Source organism: Grampus griseus (assembly GCF_964374135.1).
Source record: "Grampus griseus genome assembly, chromosome: 1".
Classification (NCBI taxonomy): domain Eukaryota; kingdom Metazoa; phylum Chordata; class Mammalia; order Artiodactyla; family Delphinidae; genus Grampus; species Grampus griseus.
Genome location: NC_139017.1, coordinates 153,143,673 through 153,161,079, shown reverse-complemented (window position 1 = coordinate 153,161,079; position 17,407 = coordinate 153,143,673). Strand labels below are relative to the sequence as shown.

Sequence of the window (17,407 nt, the reverse complement as noted above, 5' to 3'; positions counted from 1 at the left end):
ACCCAAACTCACTGTAACTGTTTCTGCTCTTCCTTCCCCCGGCCCTGAGCCAGCCTCTCCACCAGTTCCGGGACTTTGTGCCACCAACCATCCCCTCAGCTTACACAACATTTCCTACCTCCTCCATCCCAAAAGACCCCCTCTGCACCTCCTTCAAGCTATTTTCTTCCTTCCCTTCCTGGAAGTCTTTCCGCACACATCACTTCCATGTCCTCATCTCTTTTCACCCCTCAACCCGCTGCAAACTAGCGTTCCTGCAACCCAAGAAACTTCTTACAGAGGTCACAGCCATCCTCATCCAACATGACCCCTCTGCACTCTTACCAGCCCAGACCTTCCTTCATTCTTGAAACAGTCTCCTTCTTTGGCTTCTGGCCCCCAGGACCTTCTGGTTCTCCCCCGACCCCCTCTGACATCAACCTGTGCCACATCCTGCAGGTTGGGGTTCCCCAGCAAAGTTCCTCCTTTCTGCACACATTCTCCCAAAACTTGATCACTGCAGCCCTGACTCCTCCAGTGACATGCAAACCCACCTCTCCAGAAGCCAGCTGGACATCCCCCACCCCTGACACCTCTCACATTCTGTCCTCCACCACCCACCCTAAAACTCTTCCAGTTCCTGTGTCCCCTGCCTTGACGAATGGCCAGCAAGCTGGAGCCATCCTCCTCCATTCTACATTTCATTTATCACCAGGTCCCGGTGACTCCACCTTCCAGATATCTCTGGAATCGACTTCTCTCCGTCTGCACGGCTGTCATCCTGGTTCAATCTTTTATTTCACACCCGGACAGCGTCTCAATCCTCCTCTGCCTGCAGTAGTCCTCCCTCCAGATTCCTGCATGCCTGGTCTCTACCTTCCCCTCTGACCTCATGTGCCACCAACCCCTTTCTCTCTTCACTCTAATCTCCTTGCCTTCCTACTGTTTCCTGGACACACCAAGCTGGTTCCCATACCTCAGGACCCTCTGGAAGTCTTTTCCCCTGGATCAGCAGTTTTCAAACTTTTTGGTCTCATGACTCTATTACATTCTTAAAAATTGAGGACCACAGAGAGCTTCTGCTGGGGTTCATATGGCTTGTATCTATCAACATTTGCCAAAATAGACATTAAATCTGAGAATGTTTTAAAACACTGGAACACACAAGCACACGCCTCGTTAGCTGTCAGAGTAAGGATGTCATTACACAACACAGGGCACCTGAAAACTCCCCTGTACACTTGTGAGAGAATGAGAATAGAAGAGGCAAACAGTGTCTTAGTACAGTTAGCCCTCCGTATCCACGGTTCTGCATCTGCAAACTCAACCAACCAAGGATCAAAAATATTTGGGAAAAAAAAGCCAGAAGGTTCCAAAAAGCAAAACTTGAATTTGCCATGCTGGCAACTACTTACATAGCATTTACGTTGTATTAGGTATTATAAGTAATCTAGAGATGATTTAAAGTGTACATACGTGAGGATGTGTGTAGGTTATATGCAAAAACTATGCCGTTTTATATAAGGGACTTGAGTACCTGTGGATTCTGGTATCCTCGTGGGTTCCGGAAACAATCCCCCACGGATACCAAGGGACCACTATGTTATAAAACGTTTCCACCTTGTAGATCCCCTGAAGGGCCTCAGAGTCCCCAGACGACACTTTGAGAACTGCAGCCGCAGCTAATACCCATCTCTTTCACTGCATTACTGCTCCATGTCCCTTACAGCATTTATTACCATCTGCAAGTACCCACTTCCTTGCTGCTTATTTTGTCTCCCCACTAGAATACAGGCCCCGTGAGGGCAGAGGCCCAGACTCTTGCTCACCTTGGAGCCTAGCAGAGCCACATGGTGACATTCAAAAGCAAGGTTCTTCAATGAATGAGTTGTATCAACGCAGTTGTTCTCTACCTTTGCTGCATATCAAAGTCACAGGGAGGGGGTGCTTTCAAAATGCCTGCATCCCAGCCAATTAAACCAGAATCTGGGGGTGGACACAGGCATTGGTGCTTTACAAAGCTCCCCCAGTGACTCCCATTGCAGCCAAGAATAAGAACCACTGGTCTCAATCCTTCAGTCCTCACCAAGGGAGAGACCGTTTATTCCTTGTTTGTTCAGAGTTACACAGGGTCTAAATGATGGCCGCTCCACATCTTGCCTGTCTCCTGCTGGGCCAGGCAGCCAGGGCGAGGGGGACTGGATAGAGGATGCTACTAGGCTGGGATCCTCAGCCAGAAATAAGTGCCCTCCTCAGACCCCGGGCCTTGGATCAGTGTGCTGGGGTCCACGGCTTGCACAGGAGGTGCTGGTTATTCCCACAAACTGGTCTACGAGGCTGGCTCACTGGGTGCACTTTCCCCCACACAGTGGTGTGGAATTCTGCTGCTTGGGTGACTCGTGGGGCATGATGGAGATTTCAGTGGATGCAGACAGAAATGAGGCAGGTCCCAGATTGCCCTGGGCAGCGGGGTGTCTCACATCCGCCAGCCTTGCCTCTGAGGAGTTGCCAAGCGTAGCCAGGAAATGACACAGCCTTATGCTCCTACCTGAGCCAGGCTTCCCTCACTGAGTGGTCCCCAGAAGCCCTGCCTGTGATGGGCGGATCGCAGGCCTTGCTGGGAACCACTGCTGTGGGTAGAGTCAGCCACCATCCCACCCGCCCTGCACTGTGCCAGCCACACTCCGCTCCTGGGCTCACTTCCTCTCCTCCACCGCACAGGGGAGGGAACCAAGGCACAGAGGAGTCTTGTTGACTGGCTGAGGACACTGGCCAGGGCTGCCTTGGATGCCTATGTAGTAGATAGGAACGCTGGAGCTCCTCAAAGATTAAATCCCAGACCAGCTATGTGACCTTGGAGAGCCAAGTCACCTGAGCCTCCTAAACCAGACTCATCTGTAAACCGGGGGAATAAATCTACCCCACAGGGCGGTTGTAATGGATCTAAAGGCACTAGACGTAAGCCTGAAGCAGAGAAACTGCTCAGTAAAGAGTGATTGTGGTATAATTCTCATGGGACTCCCAAATCCTCCTTCTTTCCCTCACACCCTGCTGCTTCTCAGAGGAACATTACTTCTGTGTGTATATGATTTGAAGCTCTTTTACATTTATTAGCCCATTTAATTCTTGCAGCAGAATTCTTGTGAAGTTGAAACTTTTTGTTTACTCTCCTGCTTTGTTTTTGCTTTTTTGATGAAGACACCGGGGTCCAGAGAGGTCGGGTCACCTGCTCAGGTCCCACAGGGGCGAGTGGCGGATGTCCTGATTCCCCGTCCAGAACCTTCTCCACCTCACGGCAGCAGCTGCCACAGGGGCCTGTGGCCGACCCCGGCCCCAGGGAGAGGTTCCACCCTGGGTCCTCTGGGGAGGAAAGAGGCTGGGAAGCCCGAGGTGGGAGGGGGTGCAGGAAAGAGGGTGGAGCTCTGTCCTTGATGTGGTGGCCAGGCCCATTCAGGGCTGTCGCCAGAGTCCTGGGGTTTGGCTGGGACAGCAACCATCATAAGGCAACCACCGTTTCCGCTGGTGTGGCAAAGCCGGGTGGATCTGGGAAGCCAAGCCAGGCAGGGCTGCGGAAGGGAGGAGGTTTTGCCTTGCCTGGCCTGAGGCTCTTCGTCATTGGGGTGGGGGGTCCGCTCCTGCCTTGTTTCACTTCTGTCACCAGCCCAGCTCCCAGACACAGGTAGCCAGGGACAATACCCTCAGCCCAGCTGATACCTGACAAAGGAGGAAAGGCCTCAGCTTTAAGTCCTCCAGAGGGTGGAGGAGGGCAGCATAAAACAGTTACTAAGAACCTACTGTGCGCTGGGCCTTATCCTCTATGCTTTGAATAAATTAGCTCACTTAATTTTCCTAATAGTCCGGTGAGTCAGGTACTGTCCTCATTTCACAGGAAGAGAGGTAAAGCCAAGGCCCTACAGTCCTAGGTGGTACAGCCAGGATTCTGTCGAAGCCCGTGATCTTTCCAGGACACCATGGCTTTAGGGGAGGCCACGGCCACCGGTGGCCGGTCAGCTCTGCCAAGGACCAGCCCCCCAACCCCGCACAACCCCACCAGGTGGGGCAAGTCCACCTTCTCCGAGCCGGGCAGCTGCAAAATCTCTGCAGCATTTCTGCCACTCGGTTCAGTCCCCAGAGGTGCTGAGCACCTTGCTGGGCCAGTAGGGGTGTAAGGATGGATACAAAAAATGAAGTGATAGAGATACAAGGAACATGCTGGAAAAGGAAGGGTTGTTCTTAGTAGGGGAATAAGAGAAGACATCACAGAGTAGATGGTGTCCCAGCTGGGCTTGGAGAAAGAAGGTGGGTTCCCCCTCCCGTGCAGGGAACTGTGTCTTGCCTTTGGGGCGGGGATGGGGATTAGCAGCTGTTTTTTTCTAGCAGAGGCTTCAGTCCCTCCATCAGAGCAGGCAGCTTCCTCCTAGCATTAACCGAAGTCTTTTCTGGTGAAGGTGAAGGTGATGAAGGGCCAGGAGCAGGTGACGACACTCAATGAGTTAGGATTGGAAGAGGCCTCTTCAGGGCTTTTCGAGATGCTGTCACGTGATAGGAAGTGGCTGAAACCGGAAGACTGGATAACGGGAGCCCTGGGGAGGGGGAAAGGCCAGATTCCTCCTGGACAGGCGAGGAACCTGCTCTCCACAGTCTCGGACTTGGACTTGGGAGGAGAGAGAGGGTCTGTCCACAGACCTGGGGCAGCTCCTTACAGCAGGACCAGAGGGAAGTGGGCCAGGGCTGGCAACGTAATTTGCACGGCCCCATGCAAAATGAAAATCCAGCCTTTTGTTCAAAAACTATTAAAAATTTCAAGAGGGTGACAGCAGAGCCTTAGGCTGAGCTGGGGGACCCTTATAAGCACGGGTCACACGCCCAGGAAGCTGCCCTGAAGTGGGGTCTAGGGAAAGTGAGCAAGAGATGAGGCCACGTGAAGGGCAGCCCCAGGGGTCTTCTTCGGGCCTAGTGGTCGCCTGACCAAAACCAAGAGACCCTGCAAACAGAGAGGTGAATGATTCTGAGAGCACAGCCTTGGGCCACATAGCATTTCCTAGACAGACAACCTGCTCTGCTGAGGCGTCTGTAGCCTTCCCAAGGAACCAGTCCGCCTCTGCCAGCCAGCATCCTCAGAGAGGCCAGGTCTTGCCTTACTTGGAGGAGGGAGGGCATTTAAATTTCCTCTCTGTGTTGGGGGAGCTCTCGAAATGCTGGGAAAAGATGTCATGCTTGGAGACCATCTGGGGAAAAGGCCTCTGGAGCTGCTCCTTTAATTTACGGAACTGACAACTGAGGATTCGGGTCTTTGGCAAGTACAAAGGGTGATGGCCCAGAAAAGAATCAAAGTATTAACAGCGGACTCAGTTGGCACTGTCCTTCAGTCCCTGGCCCTGGGGTTCGTGTGGCTGGGAAGCCTGATCTCTGTTTCAGCAGTGGGATCAAAACCAGCTTTCAGGGCAACATAAGCCAGACGTAATTTTTAGCACAGACATAACTTTCTAGTTCCTTTTTCCTACCCCTCATTTTTCAGTTGCCTTTAAAGAGGCCGCAGAGAGCTGAAAAACAAATCCAAGTTTAAAGAGACAAGTGCAGAAATGCAAACTGGGCAAGGGGACAGAGCCGCCAGCTGGACAAAATGTGCCTGGAAAACAGCATCCTCTGCTTGGCAGGTGCCGGGGATTTATGGTTGAGTTTTGCAGACGTTTCATCGCGTTATGAGCCAGCTCAGGAGACCCTCATAAAACTCTGCTTATGTGAAAGAACAAACGAGCTGATAAAAGTCAGCTGCTGCCTATAAACGCGCTGTGGGGACTGCAGCTGAGTAGTGGATTTATTAGTCTGGGCTTTCTGTGCAAATTAAGAACTACTGCGCACGTCTGAATCGGGGAGATGATGCTCCCTGCTCACATGAGGGCAAACGGGCCGGGCTGACCCCCTCCCCCATCTCTCAGTCCGTTAGAGACCGGAGGGAAGATTCTGGCTGAATTTAAGTTGCTGGACACCTACTCTTACGTTCCCTTTTCTTGCCTCCCACAACCGCCCAGAGAAAGGATCCGTCTCTCTCCATCCACTGCATCACCAGCACATCTTTATGACAGCACATCTCACGATGGGCTTACGCATCTGCCGGACCTACCAACTGTGTACTTCCCCCTATTTATCTCTGTGTCACCGGCAATTTGTCCTGTGCCGGGCACACAGGGAGGCCTCCGAATGAATGAATATGGAGGTGGCAGACTGTCAGGTGCCGTGTACGTAAGCCACTACTACCCCGCTCCAAACAGCACAGAGGGGTTGGGGGAACAGAGCCGAGGTGTCCGTTGGAATTGAGGACCAGCTAGGTGCTGGGAAGCCACAAAAAGGGAAGAAGAGGTGCAATGAGAAAGTTATTAAGTCTGGTTTCTTCCCCAGAGAAGCACAATCTTTGTGGCTATCCTACCCAGCTCTCTCTCTCTGTGCTGCTGCTTTTTCTCAGGACTAAGGCTATTTCTTCAAGAATGACCCTGCAAGAGAATGGGGGGGGGGTACTTGCTAAGCATACAGCTACCTCACCCCTGCCCACACATACTGGATCAGAATCTCTGGGGCTGGGACTCTCATACGCTGTACCAGGCACCAGTCTCAGAAAAAGTGACTTTCCTTTGCACTCGGCAGAAACCAAGAAGGAGCCTTCCAGGAACGATGTGGAGGAGGGAGAGTGCCTGGAAGGACTGGCTTTCTCCTCCCAGCGCCTGGCATAAAGGGCACAAGTGTAAGACTCTGGCAGACGGCCCCAGGACGCACTCCAACCCTCCTGGCTATGGGATCAGAAAGGAGGGTAACTGGCAAGGTTGTAGTGCCCTGAGCCTTGGACGCCTCACGGGCCCCTGCCAAGCCAGACCGGGGCAGCGCTGCACTCACCGCTGCATTTGGAGGACTCATGTCCCAGGCATGGCTGGGTATTCGGGAAACCAACTCCTGTCACAGCTGAGGAGGTGTGAGGGAGCTTCTGCCTTCTGTGGCAGAGAGGAAACAGTGGTGTAAGGAAAAGACTCCTTTCACCAGAACCAAGAAAACCCTGGTACGAATCCCGGCAATGCCACTGGTAAGCTGTGGCCACGTAGAAAACTTTCTCAAAGCATACTTATTCCACGGCTTGTTAAGGGTTGAGGAACATGTTAATGGGCACAGCCCAGAGCTATGCACTCAGTAGGTGACTAATCAACCTCAAGTGAATTTCAGCTCCTTCAATGTTTATAAATTTACCAAAAGCCCTCACACGTCTCCTCCCACTTGAGCCTTACAACTCTGTAAGGACAAACGTCATTATTTCATTGTAGAGATGAAGAAGCTGAAACTTAGAGGAAGGAAAACAACTCGCCCAAGATCACCTGTCTAGTAAGAGGCTGACCTGAGACTTGGACCCAGGTCTGGGTCACTTGAATTCAGCAAGGTTTCCCCAGAGTTGGCTATCAACACACTAGCTCCTTCCCCATATCCCTGAATCTGCTCCTCCAAATGTGCACTCTCCCCACAGGGAGAAAGAATTACAAACAACCCAATGCTTGAACAAGCTGGAGATGGTCCCCGGCCTCCATCATCCTGAGTAAAGTCAGACCACACAGCCTGGATTCTCCCTAGGCAGGGAGAAGTTCTTTTCTTCAGAGCCTAGGGTCCCACTGGCTTTGAAAACCCTCTACTCTGCCTGAGAGAAGAATTCTGAGGTCCATTCTAAACGTGGATGGGGTAGAGACAGGAAAGAAACACAAATTCTTCATTCCGTCCCAACAGATTGTCTCACGGACAGGGAAGAGGGTTCTGAGCACCAAGAGTCTATTTCCCCACCTGAGGGAAACAGAGAAAAGAACTCACATTTAATATCTCAACCCATGAGCCAGTGGCATGCTTAAAGGAGAGCCAGAAGGATTCCCACTATGATGATTCTCCCTAAATTAGTTTATAAATTTAATACGATTCCAGTAAAAATACCAACAGAATTCTTTTTTTATTGGGGGTGAGTGCGTGAGGTGGTATTAACTAACTGAAAATTCCAAGGAAAAAACCATGAGCAGGGGTGGCAGTGAGAGGGAGGGCTACCAAAACCTAACAAGTGTCAAGACTTTGGAAACAACCTAATGGCCATCAGTAAGGGGCTAAATAAATTATGTTATACCCACACAACAGAAAACTATACAACTGTTTTTAGAAAAAATTAAGGAAGCTCTTTACGTATTCATATGGAATGATCTCTAAGATACAGTAGGTGGAAAAAACGAGGTGCAAAACTGGATATACAGCATGTTACTATTTGTATGAAGTTACAGAGAATACAAAAATACTTGCTTCTTGCATTAGTCACCTATCACTGTATAACAAATTACCCCAAAACTTAATGACTTAAGACAAACATTTATTATCTGTTTCCATGGGTCAGGAATCCGGGCCGGCTGAGCTAGGTTGCCTTTGGCTTAGGTCCTCATGAGGTTGTAGTCAAGCTGTTAGCTGGGGCTGTGGTCTCATCTGAAGGCTCAGCTCGGGAAGAGGGTCTGCTCCCAAGTTCACTCGGGGTTGCTGGCAGGCATCAGGCTCTCACGTGAGCTCTCCACAGGGCTGCCTCACAGACGACTTCCCCAGGAGAGCAAGGGACAGCACCCACCATGGAAGCCAGTCTCTCCTCATAACCTAGTTCCAGAAATGACCACCACTACCACTGTCTTCTATTCATCAGAAGCGAATCTGTCAGGTCAGCCCACACTGAAGGGGAGGGGAGTATACAAGGGCATGGATCATTGGGATCTACGGGGCTATCTTGGAGGGTAACCACCCCTGCACTCATAGAGGCAAAGAATATTTTTGGAAGGACACACTGGAAACATTTAACATTGGCTGCCTCCAGGGAGGGGGACTGAGTAACGGGGAACTTTTCACTGAATATGCACTTGCACCCTATGAATTTTGTACAATGTGAAAGTATCACTTACTCAAAAAATAAACCAAATTAATTGTAAATTTAAAAAGGACGATTAGAGGGACTCCCCTGGTAGTCCAGTGGTAAAGAATCCACCTTCCACTGCAGGGGACGCAGGTTCGATCCCTGGTCGGGGAACCTACATGCCGCGGGGCACCTAAGCTTGCATGCTGCAACTACTGAGCTCGTGCACCTCAACGAGAGCTCATGAGCCACAAACTACAGAGAGCACGTGCTCTGGAACCCACGCACAGCTAGAGAGAGAAGCCCATGCGCTGCAGTGAAGAGCCCAAGCCACAACGAAAAGATCCTGTATACCTCAACAAAGACTCCGAGTACCGCAACTAAGACCCAACGCAACCAAAAAAATAAGGAAAATAAATAAAATGGAAAATTAGGGTAGCAATTTAACAGCAGAAGAAAAAAGCTAAGGAAAAATTATACTTAAATAATACATAGTTATTACTTAGCACCTTAAACATACTTGTGTCTATTCAGTCATGATTACTTGCTTCAATGAGGGAGGTTTAAAAAGCTCATTTTTATACACACACACACACACAAACAAGCAAGCAACTCTCATTTGCAAAATACATACTCCTGATCATGGCATTCACAAATTCATTCCAGTTCACCTTTACAGACCCATTTCCTGCCACTCTTCCGTCCCCCCGTGAACTCCAGTGACTTGCTACAGTCAACTGTTAATGCTTCCAGTTCTAGGGGGTACAAGCCACAGCACGGTGCCCACACGCCTCCAGGAGGTATCAGCTTCCATTCTTTCTCACATACTGCCTGTACGTGCAGCACCCTGCACTCCTTTCTGAGCCTCAAGGCCTGACTCAGATGTCACAGTCACCACGAAGTAGTCTCACAAGCAGTTGGCTGTCACCTCTATTCTCTCATGGAATTCTGTTTTGATCTCAAATACAGCATTATTATATTACAGTTTAAATCTCTTCACTTAAAGGCTGGTCCTTGGACCATCAGCATCACCTGGGACCTCGTTAGAAATGCAGAGTCCAGGGCCCCACCCCAGGACCTACAGAATGGGAATCTAAATTTTAGTGATTTACATACATTTTCAAACTTGAGAAACACTGGTTTAAATCTTTCCCTGGTTGAACTATAAATCTTTTTAGGGCTCTCCTTCACCTCTGTACCCACAGCACATCATAAGGCCTGATACCCAAATGTCTTGAGTTAAGTTATTTACAATTATTACATATGTGACAGAATAGATTTTTTAAAATTTCTGGAAGAAAAAAAAATTCCTGGAAGAATATACACCACATTATTAAAAATGATTTCGTATCTGGTAGGTGGACATTGTGCATTTTTCACTTTCTGTAATACTTCAATCTTTCACAGCCAGAATGTATTATCCTTACAGGTAGAAAAACATGATGACTTAAAAAAATACATGTAAAATATAACATTATAATACATTCATAAAATGGTATATAATTGTGTTGAGCTATATTCACAGATATGAAAAACTGGCCAAACTATATTAAGATTTTTTTAAAAGATAATTTAAACAACAATATTTATCAATAACACCCTAATTGTTTTGTTAAAAAAACTTGTGAATACGGACACTAAAAAGATACTTAACAAAATATCTCTGGTGGAGCTTGTTTTATACTTTTCTGCATTTTAAATGTTTTCTACAATTTTTCTGTTTTTTTTTTTTTTTTTTTTTGGCCGTACGCGGGCCTCTCACTGTTGTGGCCTCTCCCGTTGCGGAGCAACAGGCTCCGGACGCGCAGGCTCAGCGGCCATGGCTCACGGGCCCAGCCGCTCCGCGGCATGTGGGATCTTCCCGGACCGGGACACGAACCCACGTCCCCTGCATCGGCAGGCGGACTCTCAACCACTGCGCCACCAGGGAAGCCCTCTACTGTTTTTTAAAAAGCATATAACACTTTTGTAATACGAAAAAAGTCGTTTTCATTTTGAAAAATATCTATATTCTTTATTAAGCCTCTTTACATCCAATGACCCAGATTTTTACACCAGCCCAGGAAGTTGACAGGTCGGGAAGTACCACGACCATTTCACTGATGAAGGCACTGGGCCTCAGAAACCCAACCCTGAACACCTGACTGTGAGCTGGTGTTCTCCCATCTACGCAGCCACCCCAAGATCAGAGAACTGTAGCAAGTCAGTCACCAGCTTTGGTTTAAAAAAAACAAAAAACAAAAAACTGTTATTTGAGGAGTCCCACTATCCCCAGTTACTTACTCTCAGATAGTAAGAGCAAGAGAACCCCTCCAAACACAAAGCATTCAGAATAATTCATGATGCTCCACCTCCCCCTGGTGGTAGGCTCTGGAAACTAAAATTGTTTTGATGATAAGGAGCTACTGCAATTCGAAAACAGTAACTGTTTTCCACCAATATCACCTCTACTTCTTTATTTTTCTAAAATATCTATTTATTTATTTGGCTGTGTCAGGTCTCAGTTGCGGCACATGGGATCTTTCGTTGCAGCACGCAGGCTTAGTTGCCCCTCGGCATGTGGGATCTTAGTTCCCTGACCAGGGTTCAAACCTGTGTTCCCTGCATTGGAAGGAGGATTCTTAAGCACTGGACCACCAGGGAAGTCCCACCCCTTCCTTCTTTAAATCATCAAAGCCACCTTTTTTCATCAAGGAGTTGGATACTGACACAAATACACGAAACCAGGACCTGGTGTCAACGAGGCTCAGAGCTCTGGATGATGCTGAGGGCAGCGGCACTCTCTACCCCTGTCCTTTCCTTCCTTACCACTTCTGTGGCTGTTGCTTCTGCCCCCAGTGTTCTTCTGCACGGCCTTTCCTGCATCCTCCCTGTCTCTGTCCACTCCCCTGAGCCTTAGGAAAGGGCAAGGTGTGACCATGTGCCCTCACCCAGGACCTGGCATGAAGAAGACCCAACATCCAGTACAATCCTCAGGCTCTAGGCACTGACATTTCCAATAAGTCCAGTTGCAATGCTGACATTTCTTTAGAAATATCAGAGCGCAGTAAGGTCGGTCTTCAACTGCGTCCCCCTAGTCTCCCGATAAACACACGGCTTCTTCACTCTTCCAGGAAGAAGGAAACATTCAACAGGATATCTGGAACAGGAAGAGAGAGAATACATGGCATACCACCTCTCCAGAAAACACAAAACATCAGATTTGTAAAAGCTACAAAGGCACCATGAGGGCATCTCTACATGCTTTCAAAGAGGTGAGACACAGAAAGAAAGGAGGGGAGGAGACACGAAGGACTAAATGAAAACCAGTACCTCGTACAAGGTCTGGGTGTTCGTCTTCCGAAATTCGGTCCCAGGCTTTGGGCAAAGCTTGGATGTTTCCCAAGTCTCCCCACTGGATTGAGGACAGAAGGTACTTCCTCTTCAGGTACCTTCCTGGGAGTTAAGGAAGGTGCTCAAAAAGAAAATGAAATGTGCTGAAGGAAGAAAATAGCCCGGAGAGAGCTCCTGGGAGCGAGAAAAGTGAAGGCGCAGCCACTGCTGCATCTACCAGGTGGGCAGGGCTCGCCTCTGCTACACGTCTTTACCGAGCCCTTCTTTACACACATGGCTCTGGGCTACAGGGAAAAGGACAGAAACACTGTTCCTGCAATCTGGGATCTCACCGTGGTGAGAAAAAAACAGAAACTGAAAAGACTCTAAATGACAGGAAAGATAAAACTCAGTGGAAGTTCAGAGGATGAGTTCATCGCCTTTAGAGGACAGGAGGAGGATTCCAGCACATAATGGATTCAGGGGCAGGACATTTCCAGTGCGGCTGGCATGGAACGATGTGCAGAGTAGCAGGAAAGGTGGCTGAGAGGGCAGGTGGAGTCAGAACACAAAGACCAGCACGGGGGTTCTCGTCCTCAGAGCACCAGAAGCTACTGAAAACTCCTACACAAGCAACAGGATCAAAACAAGACTTCCGGAAGATAGATCTGCGGAGTGAGGCCACTACCCGGGGGTGGCTTAGAGGGAAAGAAGCCAGGGTCAGAGAAACCTGTCTAGAGACTGCATGTGACTAAGGGTCCAAGTGAGAAACAATGGTAGAGTCAGTGGGGATAGAGAAGGAAACTACAAGAAGCACCAAGGAAACAGAATGGAAGGACTTAACAGCTGAGCGCTAACATTCTTACAACGGCAGCTGGCACACCATAAGCGCTCAGTGAGGGTGGCCCCAGCTACTGCTCCCACTGCCCACGCTGCTGCTTCCACCACTGTGGCCGATGCTGCTACGCTGCAAGCAGAAAACAGCAGGAAGGGGGGAAAATGCTGCTTAAGTTTCCAGACTAAGCGATCAGACAGGTTTGATGCTACAACTTAAGGAAACAGGAGCTGAACAGGAGTGCTGGACGGAGGATTTCAATTCTCCATTTCAGCTTGCAGTTCCGCGAGATTCCAGTGGGAGGCATCTGCAGGAAACTGAAAATCAAAACTAGAGGCAAGAATAAAGGTTGGCTTGGGAGTGATTCAAATGAAGGTAGAAACTCCAGCCAGAGGGTAGATGCGACTAACAGGCAAGAATTGAGAGGAAAAAGGTGAGAGAACTCCAACTAACAGGTCTTTCTGCTTCCACCCAAGTCCTTCCTCAGAACATAGCTGGGTGATACTGTTGAAAACATAGGTCTGATCAGGTTACTCCTCTACTCAAAACCTTCTATAGCTTTCCATCTCACTCAGAGTAAAAGCCAAAATCCTTTCAAAGACCTTGGAGGCCCCACCAGGCCTAGCTCTGCCTCTCTGACCACATCTCCTGTTAGTCCACCCCCCTTTCACTCGGCTCGAGCCCCACTGGCCGCCTTGCTACTTCCTGAACATACCAGGCTCGCTGTCACCTCAGGGCCTTTACGCTTGCTGTTTCTTCTACCTGGAACACTCTTCCCCCAAATACCCCCATGGTTCTCTCCCTTACCCTCTTCAGGTCTTTTCTCAAATACCACTTTCTCAGTGAGGCCTTCCCAGACCACCCTATTTAAAACCACAAGCCCACCCTCACCCCTTGCTTTCCTCATTCCCTGCTCTATTTTTCTCCAAGGCACTTATCACCATCTGACACTCTATATAATTTCCTTTTTTTAATGCCTATCTTCTAGCACCTAGAGCAACGCCTGGCAGGGAGCAGTTACTCAATAAGTGATTTAAGGAATGACTGTACAAAGGAATGCAGAAAGAATCCAAGTTCAAGAACCAAAGAGAACTGACCCATACTGTATATTTTTGGGCAATCTTGTGAAAACTGAAATTAAAAAGACTTCCTGGAACAGTTCTGGAACTACCTGAAATGTGTGCAAAGGATACAAACTTCGATAATGTCTCTCGATATCCTGTAACCACTCCAACATTTCAGCCACAGAGGGGCTTGCAGCTGAAGCCTGCAGGACAGCATCGAGGCTGATCATGTCTGCATGCTGCTCATAGATCTGAAGCACGTGTTCCACGTGGCTGCTGACTACATCGCGCACCTTGAGGAGGGCGGCTCTGGGGGAAGAGTCTGATATCAGGCAACATCATGAGAAAGGCCTAAGGCCAGGTTCCTTAACCTCAGCACTAAGGACATCTTGGACCAGATGATTCTTTGTGGTGGAGGGCTGCCCTGTGCATTGCAGGATGTTCAGAAGCATCCCTGACCTCTACCTACTAGACGACAAGAACACACCATGCCTCCACCGTTCCCAAGGTGTGACAATCAATAACGTCTCCAGATATTTACTGCCACACATCCCAGTGGGGAAAACTGCTCCAAATGAGATCCGTTCGTCTACGGAGATTGATGATGGTGCATGGAGGCAGGGGTGGCTCAAGAATTCAGAACTGACTTAAAGATGGAGAGGCTGAAGTTACATGGCTCTCAAAGCTGTGTGATGATGTTATTCCCAGCTGCCAAAGAAAGTAAAGACCAAGCGGCCCTTCTGGGGCTGCCATACAGGACAGCAAATGCTCACACACAGTCCAATGCAATGTACGTGAAAGGAATAAGCAAGAGGAAACTGAAGCAACAAACCAGCAGTGTTCTCAGGCTACCTCGTGCCCCATACTAGTGAATTCTTGAATAGGTAAGATTTGGGCTCTTGACACACCCAGACTACTGTGGATCTTAGGAAAGTTACTTATTCTCAATCACGAATAGAAACAGTCTCTTTTGTTCACTGTGCATCCTAAGTACCTAAAACATCGAGACCGGCAGACAGAACAACAAACAATTGTCCAATGAATGAAAAGGATTGCTGTGAAGAGTAAATGCAACAATGTATATTAAGTGCTTTGCGAAGTGCCTAGCTTATGGTAAATTTTGTTATTATTCCATTGGTGACTCCAAGGGGCCCAGCCACCAAGACGAAGGCTACAACTTCCCAAAGGGCAAGGCAGTCCCTAGCCTAGAATTGCAGCTTTCAAAAATGTTTGACTGTGACTCACAATTAAAAAATAGACTTAAAAGTAACAGCCCGACACTCACACACAAACACGTAATCGATTGAAATAAAAGTTCACAATCTTAGAACGTACCGTGACCTAATTTAATTGATTGTCTTGTCTCTCTCTTTCACTCAGCTTAGGAACTAAGTCTGCTTCATTGTTGTATTCCTAGCACCTGTGCTTGGCATCCCATAGGGGCTTAATAAAATGGTTTTTGTACAAATGAATACAAAGAAGGCCCCATCTTTGACAGTTTCCTATTAGTCTATGGCACAGACTCTACACACTAGAACCTTCTCTTGTCCTGGTCAAGGAAAGGCCATACGTGCCCTGTCTCTTCTCTATCCTCAATTACCTGTAACTCTAAGGTAGAGGGTCTAACATTAGGCATAGTAAGAGCTTAGAGACGTGCTACTCCGGGCACGCAGACACCAATGAACAGCTGAACAAGTGGCCCTGGTGTCAGGCATACTTGGGTTAGAATCCCAGTTTTACTATTTACTAACTGCACAACCACAGGCAATCTGCTTGAGCCTCAGTTTCCTCACCGGAAAAATTAATTAAGTGAGGTTAAGTCAAAGAGGTGTTGAAAGATTTTATGAGATAATGTATGTAAAACCCTTAGCTCTGGCACCTAATAAGTTTACAGTATAGCTCCTCACTGCTTTTTACCTAAGAAAGACTATAGAGGAGGGCCAATAAGCGATCCCCATTGCTCTTCTGTTCTGCTTTGATAACTTTTACTAAGTCCACCACTGTCACGCCTAGTCTGACAAGGGAGGTGCCAGAAAATGCCTTCTTGACAGAGATCCCATTGCAACAAACGGAAAGGAGCAAAGGCTGACATACCCCTAAATACCACGCTCTCAAGTAAGAAGAAAAACACCCTTCCGACTGATCCTAGCTTATTAAACACGCAGTTTTAAAATCTTTCCGCCAAGAGCGAGCGCCACTGAGCCTCTTACAGCCTCTCCCCTAGCCTGTCCAGGAGGGTGTCACCAGCCGCCAGCTGCTTGCGCCTCAGCCGCTCCTGTAAGTCTGGGAAGGCCCGAAGTGACGGCACATCCTCAAATCGCAGGTTCTGTGCGGCCTGCAGCTGCTCTGCCAGGTTGCTGAGGGATGCCAGGAGGGGCGGGCAGTCCCTGAGAGCGCTCTGCCACAGGCCCTGCTGCTCCTCCACCACGGGAAAGCACTTCCTCAGGGCCTCCTGCACCGCGAGCAAAGGCTGGTCTTGAGTCATCTTCCGTTGGGGGAAGGAAAAAAAAAAAAACAAAAAAAGCATTAGGGTTCCAAATCGATAGGGGAAGGACCGGGTCATGGGTGGGAGTTATTTCCGTTCGCAGGTGAGAACAGCGTTTCCTCAGGTAGGGCCGTCTACCCCTCCCGACAGGAGTTTCTAACGCGAGGCGTTGTCTTACCTTTAGAGGGGCTCTCGGAAGGCAGGACCCTTGTTTCCCACCGCGGGAAGCGTTTCCTGACTATCGCTCGGAGGAGGCTCGTCCGGGTTCGGGCAGTTTCCTGTTTTAGACTACGGGTTCCCCGGGCCTATCCGTGCGTCCGGAGCCAGAAGCTTGTCTCCTCTCCTTGAGGCTGCGGGTCGCTTTCCCTAAACCAGCGGGAAAACTTAAAGCTAAAGCAATCAAAGTTTAAGAACCTTCCAAGGGCCCCAGCCTGCCTCCGAGTCTCTCTACGCATGCCCCAACATGGCTACCGAGTCGCGAAAATATGCCGTCAATGCCTTCTGGGTACTGTAGTCCTACATGTGGACTGGCTGTCCGATCGCAGAGCTTCCCTGTGATTGGTTATTGTGGGCTCCTCCTAAGACGGCGGCTTCTCACTGGTCAGCCTGTGGCAGTTTGAATTTGGTGGCGGCGGTCGCACGTCCGGTTAGCCCCGGAGCCGCTCTCTCTCAGCTGAAGCAGCCAGGTTTTTCTCAGCCCCTGTTTCGGGACCCACAGGTGGGTGCCTCGCAGATCTTTTATGCCCAGGCCCCGAAGGGCAGGGGTCCCCCTCCAAAGCCCCTGGGGTGCCCTCCGCCCTCTCCCTCACCCCTGCGGCCCCTTGTCCCTCCCC

At 49.2% G+C, this 17,407-nt stretch overlaps 1 protein-coding gene across 3 annotated transcripts; it reads right to left on the bottom strand.

Annotated features, from left to right (window-relative positions):
- Nucleotides 1-10,473: 10,473 nt before the first annotated feature.
- Nucleotides 10,474-17,000, bottom strand: AIRIM (AFG2 interacting ribosome maturation factor). Of its 3 annotated transcripts, XM_082657310.1 has the most exons (5): nt 16,753-17,000; nt 16,300-16,574; nt 14,219-14,398; nt 12,191-12,309; nt 10,474-12,017 (listed from the first exon to the last, which is right to left on the bottom strand). In XM_082657310.1, the coding sequence occupies exons 2-5, from the start codon at nt 16,572-16,574 to the stop codon at nt 11,980-11,982; spliced, it is 612 nt and encodes a 203-aa protein (XP_082513436.1). In that variant the 5' UTR covers nt 16,753-17,000; the 3' UTR covers nt 10,474-11,979. The 3 variants fall into 3 exon arrangements, with proteins under 3 accessions (XP_082513436.1, XP_082513437.1, XP_082513435.1); XM_082657311.1 differs by lacking the exon at nt 16,753-17,000 and having other exon boundaries at nt 12,191-12,313; nt 16,300-16,641; XM_082657309.1 differs by lacking the exon at nt 16,753-17,000 and having other exon boundaries at nt 16,300-16,641.
- Nucleotides 17,001-17,407: the final 407 nt, after the last annotated feature.

Excerpts from the sequence above, each read along its gene's own strand:
- AIRIM (XM_082657311.1), bottom strand. The coding sequence starts at position 16,616 with ATGCTTTTTTTGTTTTTTTTTTTTTCCTTCCCCCAACGGAAGATGACT. Across the intron at positions 14,399-16,299 it reads GACAGGCTAGGGGAGAGGCT|AGCCGCCCTCCTCAAGGTGC; the intron begins GTAAGAGGCTCA and ends CTCTTCCCCCAG. Across the intron at positions 12,314-14,218 it reads GAGAGACATTATCGAAGTTT|GAAGGTACCTGAAGAGGAAG; the intron begins GTATCCTTTGCA and ends CTTAACTCCCAG.